The sequence below is a fragment of the Anomaloglossus baeobatrachus genome, chromosome 2 (genome assembly GCF_048569485.1).
Source record: "Anomaloglossus baeobatrachus isolate aAnoBae1 chromosome 2, aAnoBae1.hap1, whole genome shotgun sequence".
NCBI lineage: Eukaryota > Metazoa > Chordata > Amphibia > Anura > Aromobatidae > Anomaloglossus > Anomaloglossus baeobatrachus.
In genome coordinates, this window is record NC_134354.1 from 127,438,929 (window position 1) to 127,459,251 (window position 20,323).

The 20,323-nt window shown below is 52.3% G+C and overlaps 1 protein-coding gene across 1 annotated transcript in view; it reads right to left on the reverse strand.

Moving 5' to 3' along the window:
* The window catches only part of PRPF8 (pre-mRNA processing factor 8), a 148,413-nt gene that overhangs the window by 50,985 nt on the left and 77,105 nt on the right, over nucleotides 1-20,323 (reverse strand). The window contains 6 exon segments of the mRNA XM_075335330.1: nucleotides 6,078-6,191; nucleotides 6,314-6,442; nucleotides 6,534-6,771; nucleotides 6,850-7,041; nucleotides 7,280-7,440; nucleotides 8,507-8,653. Of these exon segments, the coding sequence (XP_075191445.1) occupies nucleotides 6,078-6,191; nucleotides 6,314-6,442; nucleotides 6,534-6,771; nucleotides 6,850-7,041; nucleotides 7,280-7,440; nucleotides 8,507-8,653 (981 nt within the window).

Consider the following 20,323-nt stretch of genomic DNA (forward strand, 5'->3'; position numbering starts at 1 on the left):
TCTCTTGGAAGCCGAGTCTGCCTTCCATTCGCGCAGCCACATGGCTCTGCGGACTGCCACAGAATTAGCGGATGCGACCGCTGTACGGCTAGCAGAGTCTAGGACTGCATTCATGGCGTATGAAGAAAACGCCGACGCCTGAGAAGTCAAAGACGCAACCTGCGGAGCAGAAGTACGTGTGACCGCATTAATCTCGGTTAGACAAGCCGAGATAGCTTGGAGTGCCCACACGGCTGCAAAAGCCGGGGCAAAGGACGCGCCCGTGGCTTCATAGATGGATTTCACCAGGAGCTCTATCTGCCTGTCAGTGGCATCTTTTAGCGATGAGCCATCTGCAACCGATACCACAGATCTAGCCGCCAATCTAGAGACTGGAGGATCCACCTTGGGACACTGAGCCCAACCCTTAACTACGTCAGAGGGGAAGGGGTAACGTGTGTCAGCAAGGCGCTTAGTAAAGCGCTTGTCCGGAACCGCTCTGGGTTTCTGGACAGCATCCTTGAAGTTAGAGTGGTCGAAAAACGCACTCCGTGTACGTTTGGGGAACCGAAACTGGTGTTTCTCCTGCTGAGAAGCCGACTCCTCTATAGGTGGAGGCGGGGGAGATAGATCTAACACCTTGTTGATGGACGAGATAAGATCATTTACTAAGGCGTCCCCTTCAGGTGTATCAAGGTTGAGGGCAACGTCATGGTCAGAGCCCTGAGCTGCGACCTCCGCCTCGTCCTCCAGCGAGTCCTCCAGCCGGGAACCTGAGCAGCGTGATGAAGCTGATGATTCCAAGCGGGCCCGCTTAGCTGGTCTGGGGCTGTGGTCCGTGGAGGAGTCCTCCACGTGAAACCTAGAGCCCACCCCGGGAGCGCGCTGCGGCGTGGACCGAGAGGGACCTGGAGGCGCCGATCCAACAGTGTCCTGGGTCTGTGTAAGGACCGGTCTGGACTGCAAGGCTTCTAGCAGCTTGGCAGACCATTTGTCCATAGACTTAGCCATGGATTGTGAAAGTGACTCAAAGAGCTTCTCAGCAAACACTGCAAACTCTGTCCCTGCCGCCTGGACAGTGGTAGCATGGGGGTCTACCTGAGCCGAGGGGCCCACAAGTGGTCGCGGCTCCGGCTGAGTCAGTGTAACAGGGGTCGAGCATTGCTCACAGTGAGGGTAGGTGGAACCCGCAGGCAACATAGCCCCACAAGAGGTACAGGTCGCAAAGAAACCCTGTGCCTTAGCGTTCTTGCTCCTTGTGGACGACATGCTGTTGTGTCCCAGGAGAGTGATCACAGAGGGTATAAGGGAAGAGTATACAGCCCGGCCGAACAGAGATATATATATATATATATAAAGATATATAATACGTATCTATTCAGGCAACCCAGGGGGACCAGCACCGGATGACCCGTGTGGCTTACCGACCGCTAAAAAGCGGCGTGTGTGTCCTCCAGATTCCCTGCTCCAGGTCTCCCAGCGGTGAAGAGCTCTTTCCTGATGATTCTCCAGCGCAGAATGTCTGAAAAAAATGGCTGCTGGAGCTCTCAGAGGGGGAGTGAAGCGGTGGGCGGCACCAGGAAAAAGTGCGGGAATCTGGGGTCCCTATTGTGATCAAAGAGGGGGGAGGAAGCATACAGGATGCTCCGGCCCTTACTGCCGACGTCAGGACGGCTGTCCCGCCCCTACCCTGACAGACAGGTCCGGGGGCGGGAGTCTTGCCAGTAGGCCGCAACTGAAGCCGGGGACTAAATTTATGACCGCGGCCGACGAGCAGGCGCGGAAGTCCCCCGGCTGTCACGGATCAGCAGCCGCTGTGTGTCCCAGGCAGCGTCCGGTCGGCTGTCCCGCCCCTACCCTGACAGACAGGTCCGGGGGCGAGATTTTGCAAGTAGGCCGCAACTGAAGCCGGGGACTAAATTTATGACCGCGGCCGACAAACAGGCGCGGTCGGCGCGGAAGTCCCCCGGCTTTCACGGCCTAGCAGCCCTTGCAGCGTCCGGGTGCCAGGCGCTCCATGAACCGTCCCCATGGGGACACAGAGTACCTGACAGATGCAGGGCCCGGTCCCTGATAAAGAAAATACTCCGGTCCGGCAGATTCCACACAGGGGCTGCGGAGGGAGCACGGTCCCAGTACCTGGATGACCGCTCAGGATCCCACTTCTCCCAGAGCCCTCAAGGGATGGTGAAGGAAATACGGCATGAGGCTCCGGCCGTCGTACCCGCAATGGGTACCTCAACCTTAACAGCACCGCCGACGTAGTGGGGTGAGAAGGGAGCATGCCGGGGGCCCCGTGGGAGCCCTCTTTTCTTCCAACCGATAACATCAGCAGCTGCTGCTGACTAAAATGGGAATGCATGAGTGGATGTGTGCCTCCTTCCACACAAAGCATAAAACTGAGGAGCCCGTCAGGCACGGGAGGGTGTATAGGCAGAGGGGAGGGGTTACACTTTTGAGTGTAATACTTTGTGTGGCCTCCGGAGGCAGAAGCTATACACCCAATTGTCTGGGTCTCCCAATGGAGCGACAAAGAAAAAGAAATTTAGACCCCGCCTTTCCCCAATCAAATGCATGGGCTACATCGCTTCCCTCGGGCTATCACCTCCTCATACTCTTCTTTTTTCTACACCCAAGAACTTCCATTAACCCTGCAGACACCACAGCACCAATATATCTTACACCCTTCTAGTTTCATCACACAGGCTTCAGAATGGGGTAAGCTCTGTCTCCTGGGGGAAGCACATATCTCTCTCCAGCATCTCTTTCTCTGGGCTCTCCTCATGCGCACTACAATACTTTGATCTGCCCTGCTGAAGACAGATCATAGTGCGCCTGCGCAGGACCTCAATGCTGACTAGTGTGGATGACATAGTACGCGTCATGCACCCAGGTTTCAGAAGAAGGAGGACAAAGATGGCCGAAAGAGGAGGCACTGGTATCAGAAAACGGAAACACCCATCTGACCAGTCTGCACCGCACCTTGGGTGAGTATTATGAAGTGATGATTACATTCTACACAGCGGCCCGGGCTCTTATATACAGCATGTTAGAATACTGTATATAAGCACCCACTACAGCATGTCAGAATGCTGTATATAAGCGCCCACTGGTAGTTGCTGCAGCTTATAGTCGCCAAATGTGGTGACAGGTTCCCTTTAAAAGGACTATCAGCACAGAATAACTGTTCAAGCCAAGTACAGGCGCTTGTGCGTCTTCCTCCTCATAGCATAAACAACATGGTGGCGATAGCTCATGACTTAGCCCTGTTTCTCTGCACCTGGGTTCTGATACTAGCTTCATATGGAGACTACATAGAAGTCTGTCTAACCAGGTGTGCTTGGTTTTTTCCAGGCTCTCAGGTGTTTGATTGACCCCATTCTGGTCTTGAGGTAGGACAGTACGACTCTTCCCATTCTGGATACCTAGATTCCATACTAACCCGGCCCTCTGTGCCCTCCAGGTTGGAATCCTAGATTCCAGGGATAACTCCTGGAATCTTTGAGCTTCTTCCGCTTAGTGGCCCTAGAAGAGGTCTATGCTCACTTACTTCTAGGCTACCAAAAAGTGCTAAAATCCCACTGTCAGCTCTCTACGTTACCATTTGACTTCACACCTTCTGGCCTTTTCAAGGAACTTATCAGTGGCTGTTCCATTTTAGGCACCAATGATCTGTTAGCCTTGTTATCATGATCATATGATTTAAGGCTCTTAAATTCTGCTCACTGCAAGAATTTTCTTATCTCTCAGAGAATATTTGTTGTTCAGGTTAAAACTGAAGGTGGAAGTGGTCTCATCTCATCCCGGTGTCAAGTCGTCTGGAGCATGCTTTTTCGTTCAAGACAAACAAAAAAGTTAGAAGATTGTGATGACAGACCTCATTTTATCCAGTTAGGGAATTTCAGTACAGTGTCGCACAGTTCAGGAGTGCATGTAGGCTAGGTAACCTCTCCACTCTTCATCTGGAACTCAGAACCTCGCCTCCTTTAGCAGAATTTTCGTCAAGCCTCACACAGCATCTACCCTATCCAGATCGTTCTCAATAAAGACATCTGGTCATGGACTGTATGAGAATTGCTAGTGTTTTCAGCAGTTCACATGTCCAGAGTAAGATCCAGACCAGAAAAATGTCAGAACAACCACTCCCAGATCGCCAACTTCCAACCCTGCAAAAGCCCTTCCACAGGAGAATGGTCTCCTCATAAGAAAGTTCTCTTTGATAGTCATTTTGTGTCAGAACATAGACTTCGATCAGAGATTATCCTGGGTGAGCTATGGGGTCCCTCAGTCATCATACAGATCCTGCGACTCTCAGAGATTGTCTTCCGACACTTTTTTGGTCCACTGAGCTCCCCATCCCTCATCTTTCTTCCAACTTCAAGTCTAAGGGGCACTTTGCACACTAAGACATCGCAAGCCGATGCTGCGATGCCGAGCGCGATAGTCCCCGCCCCCGTCGCAACTGCGATATCCTTCTGATAGCTGCCGTAGCGAACATTATCGCTACGGCAGCTTCACATGGACTCACCCGTCCTGCGACCGTCGCTTTGGCCGGCGACCTGCCTTATTAAGGGGGCGGGTCGTGCGGCGTCACTGCGACGTCACACTGCAGGCGGCCAATAGGAGCGGAGGGGCGGAGATGAGCGGGATGTAAATATCCCGCCCACCTCCTTCCTTCCGCATATCCTACGGAAGCCGCAGTGACGCCGGTAGGAGATGTTCCTCGCTCCTGCGGCTTCACACACAGCGATGTGTGCAGCCGCAGGAGTGAGGAACAACATCGGACCGTCGCGTCAGCGTAATCATGGATTACGCCGACGCTTCACCGATGATACGATTACGACGCTTTTGCGCTCGTTAATCGTATCATCGAGCCTTTACACACTACGATGTCGCATGCGATGCCGGAAGTACGTCATTTTCAATTTGACTCCACCGACATCGCACCTGCCATGTCGTAGTGTGCAAAGCCCGCCTAAGGAGGTAGTCTATCGCTAGGTGGAGGTAGTTTACCTTCACCTAGACTCCTTGTGAAAACTTCTATATTTCTTATCCAAGTTACCCGAATTCGAGCCTCCTGTGAGGTGCGTACACTTCTCGATGAGTCTCCCGTGGATCTCTGGGACCTCACCTGGCATTTGAAGCTCTATAGCATTCACCTTTTGTAGATCACACCATGGGTCATCCTTCCTTCCTGTCTTTCACCTTTGACAGTGTGGTCTTGCATTCGGTTTCTTCTTCTTCCTTGTGCAAGAAAACAACCGGCAAGGACGACGCGAAGGAGAAGAACAGAGCTAAGGCTAAGATATATTGTACATTGTCAGAGTGTGTCTTAGCAACCCTATTTGCCTAGGACATATTACACAGACATTCAGATTCCTTGTTCATGATCCAGGGAGTCATGATATTGGTCTTTTGGTCTGGAGCTGCTCTGCCATTCTGGACGCATATTTGGAATAGGACAGAGTGCCCTCTCTGGGGAATCTGCTCTCCTCCCCGTTCTCTGAGGCTGCCTGGATCATTCAATGTCAGTCTTTACTTAGTAGCTCTCCATGCTGCTTCTTCGTTACCTGTTCTTACCTTTTCTAAGGCCTACAGGGTACACTCCTTTTCACTTTTTCCCTTAGCAGTTTCAAACCTGTGCAGAAAGGTTTTGCAAACAGTGGCCGGTTTCAACCTGTGAATTTCGCCTATGTTCTTCCTTTTTCTAGTCTTTTCTCTTCTCACCCTTGGAGACTATTTTGGGATGTCCCATGGTTTTGTGTGTCCCCCAATGAAGCGATAGACTAAAGAATATTTTGGGTAATCACTGTAAAATCTCTTCTTTAGGGACACGGCACTCGCCCTTTGTAAATACCTTTGTTGGGAGAGTCTGTATTTTTGTCTCGCGTTGCTTCTCCTACTGCTTTCACTATATCTGATCGGCTTGGCTCCGGTTGGTGAGTGTATCCTACTTAGGAGGAGCTAGGTTTTTTATTGCCTAGTGGCATTATCATACACCCATGGTTTCCTGTGTCGCCGAATGAAGGCTCCAAGAAAGATTTTACGGTGAATACGAAAATCATCTTATTAGCTATCCTTCTAATTACTATTCTTACCTCAAGAGGATCCAACATTCCCTTTCTGGTAACAATAATTTGTTTGGGCTGCTCCTCTACTGGCAAGGAACGGATCAAAGCAGCAACTTCTTCAGCAGTTTTCCACTTGGCCAGCTGCAAAGGAAAAGCGTTACGGCAATTTTAGAGATATTAAAGAGCCATACATTTACACAAACATTCATTTATTTTTTGAGGGATGAGAATACTAATTTTTTACACTTTACTTTAAAACATACCTGACCCAAACGTTTCTGTCCTGCCCATACGGATGTGTGAATAATTTTCAGGAAAAGCTGCCCTGTCCTTGGGTTAAAGATGAAAATTGCTCCATTGATCGGTTTTGTTGTCAAGTTGCCTTCAAAGGTCTAAGAGAGAAGAATATAAAGAAAATCAGACATGTAACATTATTCCTTGCCTTTTACTCCGAGGCTACAAAATTGCTATCACATGCCGTACCTTGTGAATGGTTACTCTGTACACATTCGTGTCATCCACGAACCAGATGATCTGATTGGAGAAGAGCTCGCCATAGTTCTGGGAGGATAAGTATGGCTCAGTCGGCTCAGAAGAATACAATTGCAATCCTTTACGAATGCGCTCGCGCAGCACATACAAGGCAGGGTTGGCTTTCATGATCTTGGCCATCGCTTGCTGTATCAGTGGTTTTCCTCCAGGGAACCAGTTCCCATAGGCACTAGACATACAAAGAACTTCTCTGTTACATCCAAATACATCAACATATCGAAAATGACTAATGGTCAGGGATTTTTACCTGTGCAGGTTGTATGCCAGGTCAATGGCTATCAGGACACCGGTGGGTGATGGGTAAATACTCATGTTATCAGTGGTGTAGTCCAGGAACTTTGCACGAGCATATCGCTCAATGTCATGAGAATCATAGTCTCCCCATCTCAGCTGGATATCAATCCAGTACTTCTGTGTCGTGGTGCTGTCCATTACATCCCTGCAAGATGAAACATACGTTCAATACAAAATTGCTAGAAATAATTTTCTCATTCAAGTGTTGCAGAAAACGTAAATAATGGGTTGTACAGAATCAATAAAACAAGTCACATAGCCGTCCATATTTTGTGTCTGGTATTGCAGATCCTCTTTATTCAGGTGAATAGGGTTGAGCAGAAATAAACATGTGGACAGGTGTGGCATGGTTTATGGAAAGAAAAAAAGAAAAAAAAACATACTTTGAGTCAGCAAGCAGAGACGGTCTGGACACATTCCACTTGTAGGAGGCAAAAAGCAGGATATCTGCACAAGAGGAGTTCATCTTATAGGACTTCCTAGGATGGATGGTTTCTTTCTGAACAGTTTCAATTTCCAAAGCATCAAGTTCCTGATCAAACACCTGAAACACAACAATGATAGGAAACAGCATTAGTTCATATAATGGCCTCTCAAGGCCCTGATGGAAGTGGTAGAAAACATTTTAAGAATGAATTCACAATATTCTGATATGTCTTTAAAGTAAATCTGCCAGCAACATCCCCTTCATCCTCAAACTAAATATATATGGGCAAGATCCCTGAAATGTCTATTAACACCTTTATATCTTCTAACTGTTGCTGCATTTCCAAGTAATTACCATTTTCATGCAAATGCAACATTAGGCCTCCTTCACATGTCAGCTTTTCCGGTACACGTGACGTCCGTTTTCATACGTACCGAAGACACGGACATACGCAGACACATTAAAATCAATGGGTCTGCGCACACATCAGTGTTTTCACAAGGTCCGTGTGTTCCGCATGGAGACAAGTCCGTTTTTCTTCGGCAGCACTGTCATCACATGGAGCACACACTGATGTGATGCATGTAACAAGTACCAGAGAAAACACGTGTCTTTGAAATAAAATTACTTTCTATACTCTCCTGTCTCCAGTGCTGCTGTCTTCGGTGCTGCTGTCATTTGCGTCCAGGCCCACTCATTATGCTCACGAATATTCACTGAGCCGCGGACCTGGAAGCAGTAGTGCTGGAGACATCAACACCGGGGACAACAGCATCGGGGACAGGTGAGTAAAAATTTCCTGCTTTCCGTGTGTTATTACAGATAGCACACTGTGAACACTAGTGTGCCAAAATCACGGCACATGGGTGGGTTATACGCACCTTCAACACAGCCGTGCAAAACACCAACGTTTTTCACAAACGTGTGAAAGAAGCCTTAAGGTGGGTTGGTGATCTTACTGACAGATTTCATTTAAAACTTTTTTTTGAGTGTCAAAAACAAAGCCAGAGTTAACGTGTATAGACTTTAAACTGCTGCACGCACAGGTTTTTTTTGGGGGAGGGGAGTGGATGTTGTGTGTTGGGTCTGTCCTATGGCGATATCTACAAAATGTGGAAACCCTATAAGATTGAATATATTGTGAAAAATGTTAAAAGCAGCTCCAAGAGTGTGTCGGACTTACTTGACACAGATCCATGACAATGCTTTCATGGATCTTCTGCCACAAATGGGCCCTGAATATCTGAATCAATGAGATCTTCAATGTTGGAATTTTGCCATGCATGAAAATGCCAGTCAAGTCCAGTTGGACCTGGAATCCAACATACACCTGGAATATGAAAAACACAAGTCAGTAAAAAATTATCAAAATACAGTAAGTAAGAAGGGAATTTTGTTTACTTACCGTAAATTCCTTTTCTTCTAGCTCCAATTGGGAGACCCAGACAATTGGGGTGTATAGCTACTGCCTCCGGAGGCCACACAAAGTATTACACTTAAAAGTGTACGGCCCCTCCCCTTCTGGCTATACACCCTCCCGTGGGATCACGGGCTCCTCAGTTTTAGTGCCAAAGCAAGAAGGAGGAAAGCCAATAACAGGTTTAAAGACAAATTCAATCCGAAGAAACCTCGGAGAACTGAAACCATTCAACATGAACAACATGTGTACCCGAAAAAAACAAAAATCCCTAAGAAAACAGGGCGGGTGCTGGGTCTCCCAATTGGAGCTAGAAGAAAAGGAATTTACGGTAAGTAAACAAAATTCCCTTCTTTGTCGCTCCTAATTGGGAGACCCAGACAATTGGGACGTCCAAAAGCAGTCCCTGGGTGGGTAAAAGAATACCTCGTGATAGGGCCGTCAAACAGCCCTGTCCTACAGGTGGGCAACCGCCGCCTGAAGGACTTGTTTACCTAGGCTGGCGTCCGCCGAAGCGTAGGTATGCACCTGATAATGCTTGGTAAAGGTGTGCAGACTCGACCAGGTAGCCGCCTGGCACACCTGCTGAGCCGTAGCCTGGTGCCGTAATGCCCAGGACGCACCCACGGCTCTGGTAGAATGGGCCTTCAGCCCTGAAGGAACCGGAAGCCCCGCAGAACGGTAGGTTTCAAGAATTGGTTCCTTGATCCACCGAGCCAGGGTGGATTTGGAAGCTTGCGACCCTTTACGCTGACCAGCGACAAGGACAAAGAGTGCATCCGAGCGGCGAAAGGGCGCCGTGCGGGAGATGTAGATCCTGAGTGCTCTGACCAGATCCAACAAATGCAAACTTTTCTCAAATTGATGGACTGGATGAGGACACAAGGAAGGTAATGTGACATCCTGATTGAGATGAAAGGGGGATACCACCTTAGGGAGAAACTCAGGAATCGGACGTAGAACCACCTTGTCCTGGTGAAACACCAGGAAGGGAGATTTGCATGACAGCGCCGCTAGCTCGGACACTCTCCGAAGAGACGTGACCGCAACTAGAAAGGCCACTTTCTGTGAAAGACGAGAAAGGGAAACATCCTTCATAGGCTCGAAAGGCGGCTTCTGGAGAGCAATTAGAACCTTGTTCAGATCCCAGGGCTCTAACGGCCGCTTGTAAGGAGGGACGATATGACAAACCCCTTGCAGGAACGTGCGTACCTGAGGAAGTCGTGCTAGGCGTTTCTGAAAAAATACAGATAGCGCTGAGACTTGTCCTTTAAGGGAGCTGAGCGACAAACCTTTTTCCAACCCGGATTGCAGGAAGGAAAGAAAAGTAGGCAATGCAAAAGGCCAGGGAGAAACTCCCTGAGCAGCGCACCAAGATAAGAATGTCTTCCACGTCCTGTGGTAGATCTTGGCGGAGGATGGTTTTCTAGCCTGTCTCATGGTGGCAATAACCTTTCGAGATAATCCTGAAGACGCTAGGATCCAGGACTCAATGGCCACACAGTCAGGTTCAGGGCCGCAGAATTCAGATGGAAAAACGGCCCTTGAGACAGCAAGTCTGGTCGTTCTGGTAGTGCCCATGGTTGGCCCACCGTGAGGTGCCACAGATCTGGGTACCACGATCTCCTCGGCCAGTCTGGAGCGACGAGGATGGCGCGGCGGCAGTCGGCCCTGATCTTGCGCAGCACTCTGGGTAACAATGCCAGAGGTGGGAACACATAAGGTAGCCGGAACTGTGACCAATCTTGAACTAAGGCGTCTGCCGCCAGAGCTCGGTGATCGTGAGAGCGTGCCATGAAAGCCGGGACCTTGTTGTTGTGCCGTGACGCCATCAGGTCGACGTCCGGCATCCCCCAGCGGCAACAGATCTCCTGAAACACGTCCGGGTGAAGGGACCATTCCCCTGGGTCCATACCCTGGCGACTGAGGAAGTCTGCTTCCCAGTTTTCCACGCCTGGGATGTGAACTGCGGATATGGTGGATGCTGCGTCTTCCACCCACGTCAGAATCCGCCGGACTTCCTGGAAGGCTTGCCGACTGCGTGTTCCACCTTGGTGGTTGATGTACGCTACCGCTGTGGAGTTGTCCGACTGAATTCGGATCTGCTTGCCTTCCAGCCACTGCTGGAAGGCTTGTAGGGCAAGATACACTGCCCTGATTTCCAGAACATTGATCTGAAGGGTGGACTCTTCCTGAGTCCACGTCCCTTGAGCCCTGTGGTGGAGAAACACTGCTCCCCACCCCGATAGACTCGCGTCTGTCGTGACTACCTCCCAGGATGGTGGTAGAAATGACTTTCCTTTCGACAAAGCGGTGGGAAGAAGCCACCACCGAAGAGATTCCTTGGCCGCCTGAGAAAGGGAGACGTCTCTGTCGAGGGACGTCGACTTCCCGTCCCATTGGCGGAGAATGTCCCATTGTAGTGGACGGAGATGAAACTGCGCGAAAGGGACTGCTTCCATTGCTGCTACCATCTTCCCTAGGAAGTGCATGAGGCGTCTCAAGGGGTGTGACTGGCCTTGAAGGAGAGATTGCACCCCTGTCTGTAGTGAACGCTGTTTGTCCAGCGGAAGCTTCACTATTGCTGAGAGAGTATGAAACTCCATGCCAAGATATGTTAGCGATTGGGTCGGGGTTAGATTTGACTTTGAAAAGTTGATGATCCACCCGAAACTCTGGAGAGTCTCCAGCGCAACGTTCAGGCTGTGTTGGCATGCCTCTTGAGAGGGTGCCTTGACAAGTAGATCGTCCAAATACGGGATCACAGAGTGACCTTGAGAGTGCAGGACTGCTACTACTGCTGCCATGACCTTGGTGAAGACACGTGGGGCTGTCGCCAGCCCGAAAGGCAGAGCTACGAACTGAAGGTGTTCGTCTCCTATAACGAAGCGTAGAAAACGCTGGTGCTCTGGAGCAATCGGCACGTGGAGATAAGCATCCTTGATGTCTATAGATGCTAGGAAATCTCCTTGAGACATTGAGGCGATGACGGAGCGAAGGGATTCCATTCGGAACCTCCTGGTTTTTACGTGCTTGTTGAGCAGTTTTAGATCCAGAACGGGACGGAATGACCCGTCCTTTTTTGGCACCACAAACAAGTTGGAGTAAAAACCGTGACCCTGTTCCTGAAGAGGGACGGGGGTCACCACTCCTTCCGCTTTTAGAGTGGACACCGCTAGCAGCAGAGCATCGGCTCGGTCGGGAGGTGGAGAAGTTCTGAAGAAGCGAGTTGGAGGACGAGAGCTGAACTCTATCCTGTACCCGTGAGACAGAATGTCTCTCACCCAACGGTCTGTGACCTGTGGCAGCCAAATGTCGCCAAAGCGGGAGAGCCTGCCACCGACCGAGGATGCGGAGAGAGGAGGCCGAAAGTCATGAGGAAGCCGCCTTGGTAGCGGGTCTTCCGGCTGTCTTTTTTGGGCGTGACTGAGTCCGCCAAGAATCTGAGCTCCTCTGATCCTTTTGAGTCCTTTTGGACGAGGAGAATTGGGACCTGCCTGAGCCTCGAAAGGACCGAAACCCCGACTGTCCTCTCCTCTGTTGGGGTTTGTTTTGTCTGGGCTGAGGTAAGGATGAATCTTTACCCTTGGACTGTTTAATGATTTCATCCAAGCGCTCACCAAACAGTCGGTCACGAGAAAAAAGGCAAACTGGTTAAACACTTTTTGGAAGCAGAATCTGCCTTCCATTCTCTTAACCACAAGGCTCTGCGTAAAACCACGGAGTTGGCGGACGCCACTGCCGTACGGCTCGTAGAGTCTAGGACAGCATTAATCGCGTAAGACGCAAAAGTAGATTTTGGGTACTCACCGTAAAATCTCTTTCTTGGAGCCTTCATTGGGGGACACAGAGACCATGGGTTGTATGCTGCTGCCACTAGGAGGCGACACTAAGCAAAATAAGGAAAACTCCTCCTATGCAGTATACACCCACCAACTGGCAATTGTACCTCAGTTAGTGAGAAAGCAATAGGAGACAACAGTAGAAAAAACGAACAATCGTACAGAAGTGGACATTAAACTGAACATTCAACAGAAACATTGAACAGTAACATATGTCCAACACAAGGGCGGGTGCTGTGTCCCCCAATGAAGGCTCCAAGAAAGAGATTTTACGGTGAGTACCCAAAATCTACTTTTCTTTATCGCTTCATTGGGGGACACAGAGACCATGGGACGTCCTAAAGCAGTCCCACGGGTGGGTCTAGTATTACTCTCAGGGCTGACCTCGGTCCACTGCAGCCTGCAGAACTAGTCTACCGAGGCTCGCATCGGCGGATGCGAAAGTGTGAACCCTGTAGAACTTTGTGAAAGTGTGGAGCGAAGACCAGGTGGCCGCTTTGCAAAGCTGCGACGCTGTAGCGTGGTGACGGACCGCCCACGAGGCTCCCACCGCCCTGGTGGAATGGGCCGTAATCCTGAGTGGGCGCGTTCTCCCTCTTACCCGGTAGGCTTCCAGTACGGCAGAGCGAATCCATCGCGCAATGGAGGACTTGGAGGCAGATAGGCCTCTGCGCGGGCCAGACGGAAGTACAAAAAGGGAATCCGACCGTCTGAATTGAGAGGTCCTGGAAATGTACCAACGGAGAGCTCTGACCAAGTCCAGCCTGTGGAGAAGAATCTCACGAGGGTGTGAAGGATTCGGACAAAAGGAGGGGAGAACAATGTCCTCGTTAAGATGGAAAGAGGAAACCACCTTGGGCAGAAAGGACGGAACCGGACGGAGGACTACCTTATCCTGGTGGAAGACAAGGTATGGAGAGCGGCAGGAAAGCGCCGCTAGTTCAGATACCCGCCTGATTGACGTGATGGCAACTAAGAAGGCGACCTTCCAAGAGAGGAACGTGAGGGACATCTCATGCATAGGTTCGAAGGGAGAATGCTGGAGAACGGACAGAACCAGGTTGAGGTCCCAGGGCTCCACTGGAGGTTGAACGGGGGGCGCCGCATGCGCGACCCCCTGAATGAATGTACGAACCTGTGAACGAGAAGCAATCTTCCTTTGAAAGAGAATGGAAAGAGCAGACACTTGCCCCTTGAGGGAGCTTAGTGCTAATCCCGCATCCAGACCAGACTGTAGGAATGACAACAGAACTGGCAAGGAGAAAGTCATGGCTGTGACCTGGTTAGCTTCACACCAGCGGAAATAGGCCTTCCACGTCCGGTGGTAAATGCGGGAAGAAGAAGGCTTCCGAGCTTTGATCATCGTCTGGACGACTCTACCTGAGAATCCCGCGGAAGTTAGTACTGCGGCTTCAACAACCATGCCGTTAAATTGAGCGACTGTGAATTCTGGTGAAGAAAAGGCCCTTGGGTGAGAAGGTCCTGGACGTCTGGAAGTCTCCACGGAGCGTCGGCGAGAAGGTGCACGAGCTCTGCGTACCACGGGCGACGAGGCCAATCTGGGGCCACGAGGATCACCGGAACTCCCTCCGCCTTGATCTTCTTGACTAGCTTGGGTATAAGCGGAAGTGGAGGGAAGAGGTACGGCAGAGAGAACTGCGACCAGGGGATCGCTAGGGCGTCCGTCGCAAGCGCTAGTGGGTCTCTTGCCCTGGAGACGAACTGGGGGATTTTGTGATTCCACCTGGAGGCCAGGAGATCCACGTCGGGGGTCCCCCACCTGGAACAGATCTGCTGGAAGATTCTGGAATTGAGGGACCACTCTCCCGCGTCGAGACCCTCTCGGCTGAGGAAGTCGGCGGCCCAATTGTCCACGCCCGGGATGTGGACCGCCGAAATCGCTGGGACGTTTTGTTCGGCCCAGTCGAGGATTTGGGATACCTCTCTCATTGCCGCTCGGCTGCGTGTTCCGCCTTGATGGTTTATGTAGGCTACCGTGGTTGCATTGTCGGACTGCACCCGAACTGGGTGTCCGCGAAGCAGAGCCTTCCACTGGAAGAGAGCTAGGCGAACTGATCTGAGTTCCAAGATGTTGATGGGGAGCTTGGTTTCCGGCTCGGTCCAGCGACCCTGAACTGTGAGGTCCTGGAAGGTGGTCCCCCAACCTAGTAGGCTGGCGTCTGTCGTGACGACCCTCCATCGAAGGGGAAGAAATGATCTCCCTTGGAGGGTGAGGGGAGAGCATCTCCACCATTCCAATGACTCCCTGACTCGAGGAGGGATCGCAATTAGTCGATCCAGAGAGTGAGGAGACTTGTCCCATGCTGCGAGAAGGAGACCTTGAAGGGGGCGAGTGTGGAATTGACTGTAGGGCACCGCCTCCATTGACGCCACCATCTTCCCGAGAATGCTCATGCAGTATCGAAGGGAGCAGCGAGGTGCGCGTTGGAGCTTCCAAATCCCCCTGAGGATGGCTGTGAGTTTGTCCTTGGGCAGAAGAACCTTCGCTTGCGTGGTATCGAAGATCATGCCGAGGAACGAGATGCGTTGAGACGGGATCAGAGATGACTTTGGTCTGTTGATCAACCAGCCGAGACGGGATAGAGTATCCAGAGTGATGTTGAGACTGTCGCGGCACTCCGCCGCCGAGGGAGCCTTGATCAAAATGTCGTCCAGATACGGGATGGCTAGAATCCCCCGGGTCCGAAGAATAGCCATGACAGTAGCCATTACCTTGGTGAAGACTCTGGGAGCTGTCGAGAGCCCGAAGGGGAGGGCAGTGAACTGGAAGTGTTGTCCCTGAACCATGAAGCGTAGGAATCTCTGATGAGCTGGAAAGATCGGTATGTGGAGATAGGCGTCCTGGATGTCCACCGAGCAAAGGAACTCCCCTGGTTCCATGGACGCTATCACTGAGCGCAGAGACTCCATGCGGAATCGCCGGAGACGGACTCGCCTGTTGAGGCGCTTGAGATCCAGGATGGGGCGGACTGTGCCGTTCTTCTTCGGTACCACGAAAAGGTTTGAATAAAAACCCCGGAATCTGTCTTGAGGAGGTACGGAGATGATGACCCCAGAGTCTCGCATGGCCTGAATGGCTGCGAAGAAGCCCTCTGTGAGGGAGGGGTCCTTGGGGGGTTTGGACTGGACGAAGCGTGAGCGTGGGAGCGAAGAAAACTCTATTTTGTAGCCGTGAGAGACGACGTCTCGAACCCAGGCGTCGTCTATCACGGAAAGCCACGTGCTTCTGAACATGCGGAGACGACCGCCGACCCTGGATTGGGACCCGGTGACGGGAGCCCAGTCATGCAGAGGAAAATCTGTGGGATCTGGACCTGGAGGACTTGGACTGCTGGCCACGGGAACGCCAGGAACGCCAGTGGGGTGTTGCCTTGAAGGAGGGCTTCCGTCTCTCCTGACGCGCTGGGGACCGCTCCCGACGTGAGTTGTTGTTGGTGGAGAATTGACGAAAGGGGCGAAAAGGAAAAGGTCGCCGCCTTGGAGGGGCACGAGGGGTCCTCTGTTGGGGGAGGAAGGTACTCTTGCCTCCCGTAGCCTCAGAGATGATCTTGTCCAGCTTTTCTCCGAAGAGTCTGGCACCGACAAAGGGAAGACTGGTGAGAGACTTTTTGGATGCCGAGTCCGCGTTCCACGCTTTAAGCCACAGGGCTCTGCGGATTGCAGTAATGTTGCCGGCTGCCAGGGCAGCAGAAGCAGCAGAGTCAAGGGACGCAGCGACTAGATACTTTCCGGCGTGAGTGATCTGATCTGCCAGATCTGCCAGCTCTGGTCTGGGAGCGTCAGCCAGGATACCACGCCGAAGGAGCTTTGCCCAGGCGGAGACAGCCTTGGAAACCCAGGTGGTTGCGAAGGCTGGAGTGATGGCAGAGCCGGAGGCTTCGAAGGCCGACCTGGCTAAGGATTCTATGGTCCTGTCCGAGGGATCCTTCAGGGAGGCTCCATCGGACAGCGGCAGGGTGGTGCTGGACGAGAGTCGGGAGATCGGAGGGTCCACCGAAGGGGCCACTGACCACTTCTGAAGCAGTTCCGGTGGGAAGGGATAAAGGACCTGAGCGCGCTTGCGCTTCTGGAAACGCTTGTCGGGATGTTCCCACTGTTTGGAAAAAATATCCTCAAACTCCCTGTGGTTGCCAAAGCTTCTTGGCAGCTTCTTGGCTCTCTTGAAAGGGACTGATTGACAGGTAGGCGCCGGGTCAATATCCTGTACCTCTAGGGTCTGATTGACAGCAATGACCAGACTGTCCATCATACCGGTCAGCTTGGATATATGTTCAGAGTCCAGATCGGAGTCAGAAGCAGAGTCCTGGTCCGAATCTGGAGCTGTCGCAGAAGAGGCAGGAGACGGCGAGCGTGATGCTCTGGCGGCCATAGCAGGGCTAGGGGAGCTGGAGGATGACCCAGAGAGGGACCGCTTCCTAGACCTCCTGTGGGTTCTGCCTTGCCGGGCTGGAGGCGCTGCGGGCTCAGACTCGCTCTGGGTTACCGGAGGGACTCCAGAGGAGGAGGCAGACAGCCGGTCTATGGCCGATGCTAAGGACTGAGACATGTCAGTTAGCTTGTCCACAGACTGGGAGAGTGCTGAAGCCCACCCAGGCATGGGGGCCGAGTCCTCGTTACGGGCGGTGGGGGGCTCCGTGGTAGTCATGTTAGGGGTGCTACAGGCTACGCAGATGGGGGAGGACTGCCCTGAGGAAAATTTCTTTAGGCAAGAGGAGCAGGCGAAGTGAAGCACTATGGCCTGTGTCTGAGAGCGGGTCGCTCTTGTGCTGGACATAGGACAGAAGAGAGGGAGTGAGGCAAGGGAAGAGAGACAGGAGGATGCCAGGTGGGTGAGGTACTGGGGAAGGAGCTGCCTCCCAGTGGCAGAGCTTACCCAGATTCTGTCGATCTGTGTTTGAGCTGTCTCTGTGTGCAGGCGCTTCCTGTTCAGCTATGCAGGCTGAGGGAGCAGAGGTGGGGGCTCCGAGGAGCTGCAGGGACGTGAGGCCGGTGGCTGCACGTGGAGCGTGTCTGCCGCACAGGAGATCGCAGGGCAGTGAATGCTGCTGAGGGCCCAGGCCGGAGGAGGAGCCGAAAAAAGAGCGCGAAAAAACGGCGCGCAGACTGCAGGTATCGGCCGGGATAGAGAGAGAGAGGAGGCCCGTGGTTGGCTGAGAAAGGGCGCGCAGAGGCCTCCCCTGACTGGCTGCTGGAGCGGGCAGGCCTGCTAGAAGTAAGGGCAGACGCGATAGGCCGGCCGGGAGGGGGCGTGGCCTAACAGGAGCTAGGCCGGAGAGAAGCCGGGAACTAGATTTTTAGGTGAGACCGCAGGGGGAGCCGAGGACGGCGCTGAGGACGGGGCGTACTGCCTGGGGGAAGCTGACCCAGGTAAGAAACGAAGCTTTATAGATAATGATTTAAAGAGACTTTTTTTTTTTTTTTTTTTTTTTTTTTTTGGAACGGAGCCCCCCATGACCCGGGACAAGGGATGGGTACCTGTCCCGGTGGCTGATAGTCCTCCTTGCTTGATCCTGTCCTCCTTGGCTTGATCCCTGGGAAGGGCATAAGGAGACGGGGTTCTTCCAAGGATTTTTTCGTCTCCCCTCCCTGATCAGGCCGGCTGTGGAGAGCGGGCGTGCAGGGGGAGGGGGGCAAGGACCATCCGCCTGTCCCTCTGTGCGGATGCCCCCCAAACAGTCTGGAGAGTGTTAGGGGGGTAGGGTCCTGCCAGACAGGCACGGAAGTCAACGGAAGTGGCGGACGGACCCCACTTCAGTGCGACCGGCCTCTAGGGGGGAGAGCAGGGTGAGCAATTACACCCTGTCGCCCGACGAGCTGTGTCTGAAAAGAAAAAGGGGAAAAGATTAAAAATACAAACCTGAGGGGCTGGAGCAGCCCCAAGTGTGTCCACCTCCTATGGACACTAAGCTTAAACTGAGGTACAATTGCCAGTTGGTGGGTGTATACTGCATAGGAGGAGTTTTCCTTATTTTGCTTAGTGTCGCCTCCTAGTGGCAGCAGCATACAACCCATGGTCTCTGTGTCCCCCAATGAAGCGATAAAGAAATGCAGACATTTGAGAGGTTAAGGGTGCCACCTGCGGAGCAGATGTACGTGTGACCGTGTCAATCTGTGTAAGACCAGCTGAAATAGCTTGGAGTGCCCATACGGCTGCGAATGCTGGAGCAAACGACGCGCCGATAGCCTCATAGATGGACTTCAACCAGAGCTCCATCTGCCTGTCAGTGGCATCCTTAAGTGCCGCCCCATCTTCCACTGCAACTAAGGATCTGGCTGCAAGCCTGGAGATTGGAGGATCCACCTTGGGACACTGGGTCCAGCCCTTGACCACGTCAGGGGGAAAAGGATAACGTGTATCCTTAAGCCGTTTGGAAAAACGCTTATCCGGATAAGCGTGGTGCTTCTGGATTGCTTCTCTAAAGTCAGAGTGGTCCAGAAATACACTTAATTTACGCTTGGGATACCTGAAATGGAATTTCTCCTGCTGTGAAGCTGTCTCCTCCACAAGAGGATCAGGGGGAGAAATGTCCAACATTTTATTGATGGACGCTATAAGATCATTCACTATGGCGTCACCGTCAGGTGTATCCAAATTGAGAGCGGTCTCAGGATCAGAATCCTGATCAGCTACCTCCGCCTCATCATACAGAGAGTCCTGCTGGGACCCTGACCAGTGAGATGAAGTCGAGGGCCGCTCATAGCGAGCTCGTTTAGGCTGTCTGGGACTGTCGTCTGTGTCAGAGCCATCACCCTGGGATGTAAGTGACACCCCCGGATCCCGGAGCTGTTCCAACTGAGGGGGACCAGGGAGCAATGAGTTAACAGTGCCCATGGCCTGAGTTACTGGTCTAGACTGCAATGTTTCAAGAATTTTAGTCATAGTCACAGACAATCTGTCAGCAAAAACTGCAAACTCCGTCCCTGTCACCTGGACAGTATTCACAGGAGGTTCTGCCTGGGTCACCTCCAGCAGAGGCCCCGGCCGAGCAAGTGCCACAGGGGCCGAGCACTGCACACAGTGGGGATCAGTGGAACCTGCCGGTAGAACAGCCCCACATGCGGTACAAGCAGCATAGAAAGCCTGTGCCTTGGCACCTTTGCTTTTTGCGGTCGACATGCTGTTGTATCCTCTGAGTAATCTAGGAGGGTATATAGGAGAGAATCACCGCGACCGTACAGTGCAATGTATAGCTGCAAGCATAAAATACAAATATACACTTCGGCACCAGTGGGGGTCAGCCCTTGAGGGCAGCTTACCGCCCGCTAAAAAGCGGGTGTGTGGGCACCAGAATCCCGTGTCTGGGTCTCCCAGTCTCCTCTCTCCAGCTCAGACTGCACACAGGAATGGCTGCCGGCGTCCTGTGAAGAGGGGCGGACTGTGGGCGTGCCTCAAACAAAGTGCGGGAAACTGGCGTCCCACTGTGCCCAGTGTGAGGGCTGGAGTATGCAAAGCAGACTCCAGCCCTCTGCGCTGACGTTCTGTACAGCGTCCCACCCTTCCCCTGACTGGCAGGCCTGGGGGCGGGAACGAAACGAAACTAGGCCGCAAAAAGCCGGGGACTCGAGTAATAAGTGCGGCCGTCATATATGCACGGCCAGCGCGGAAGTCCCCGGCGCACCACAAATCCCAGCCGCGCCGCAGCGAAAAAACTGACAACAGCGGCCGGCGCGGCAGTTTCAAAGACATGTCCCCTCTCAGCAGAGCTGTAGATAGGAATGG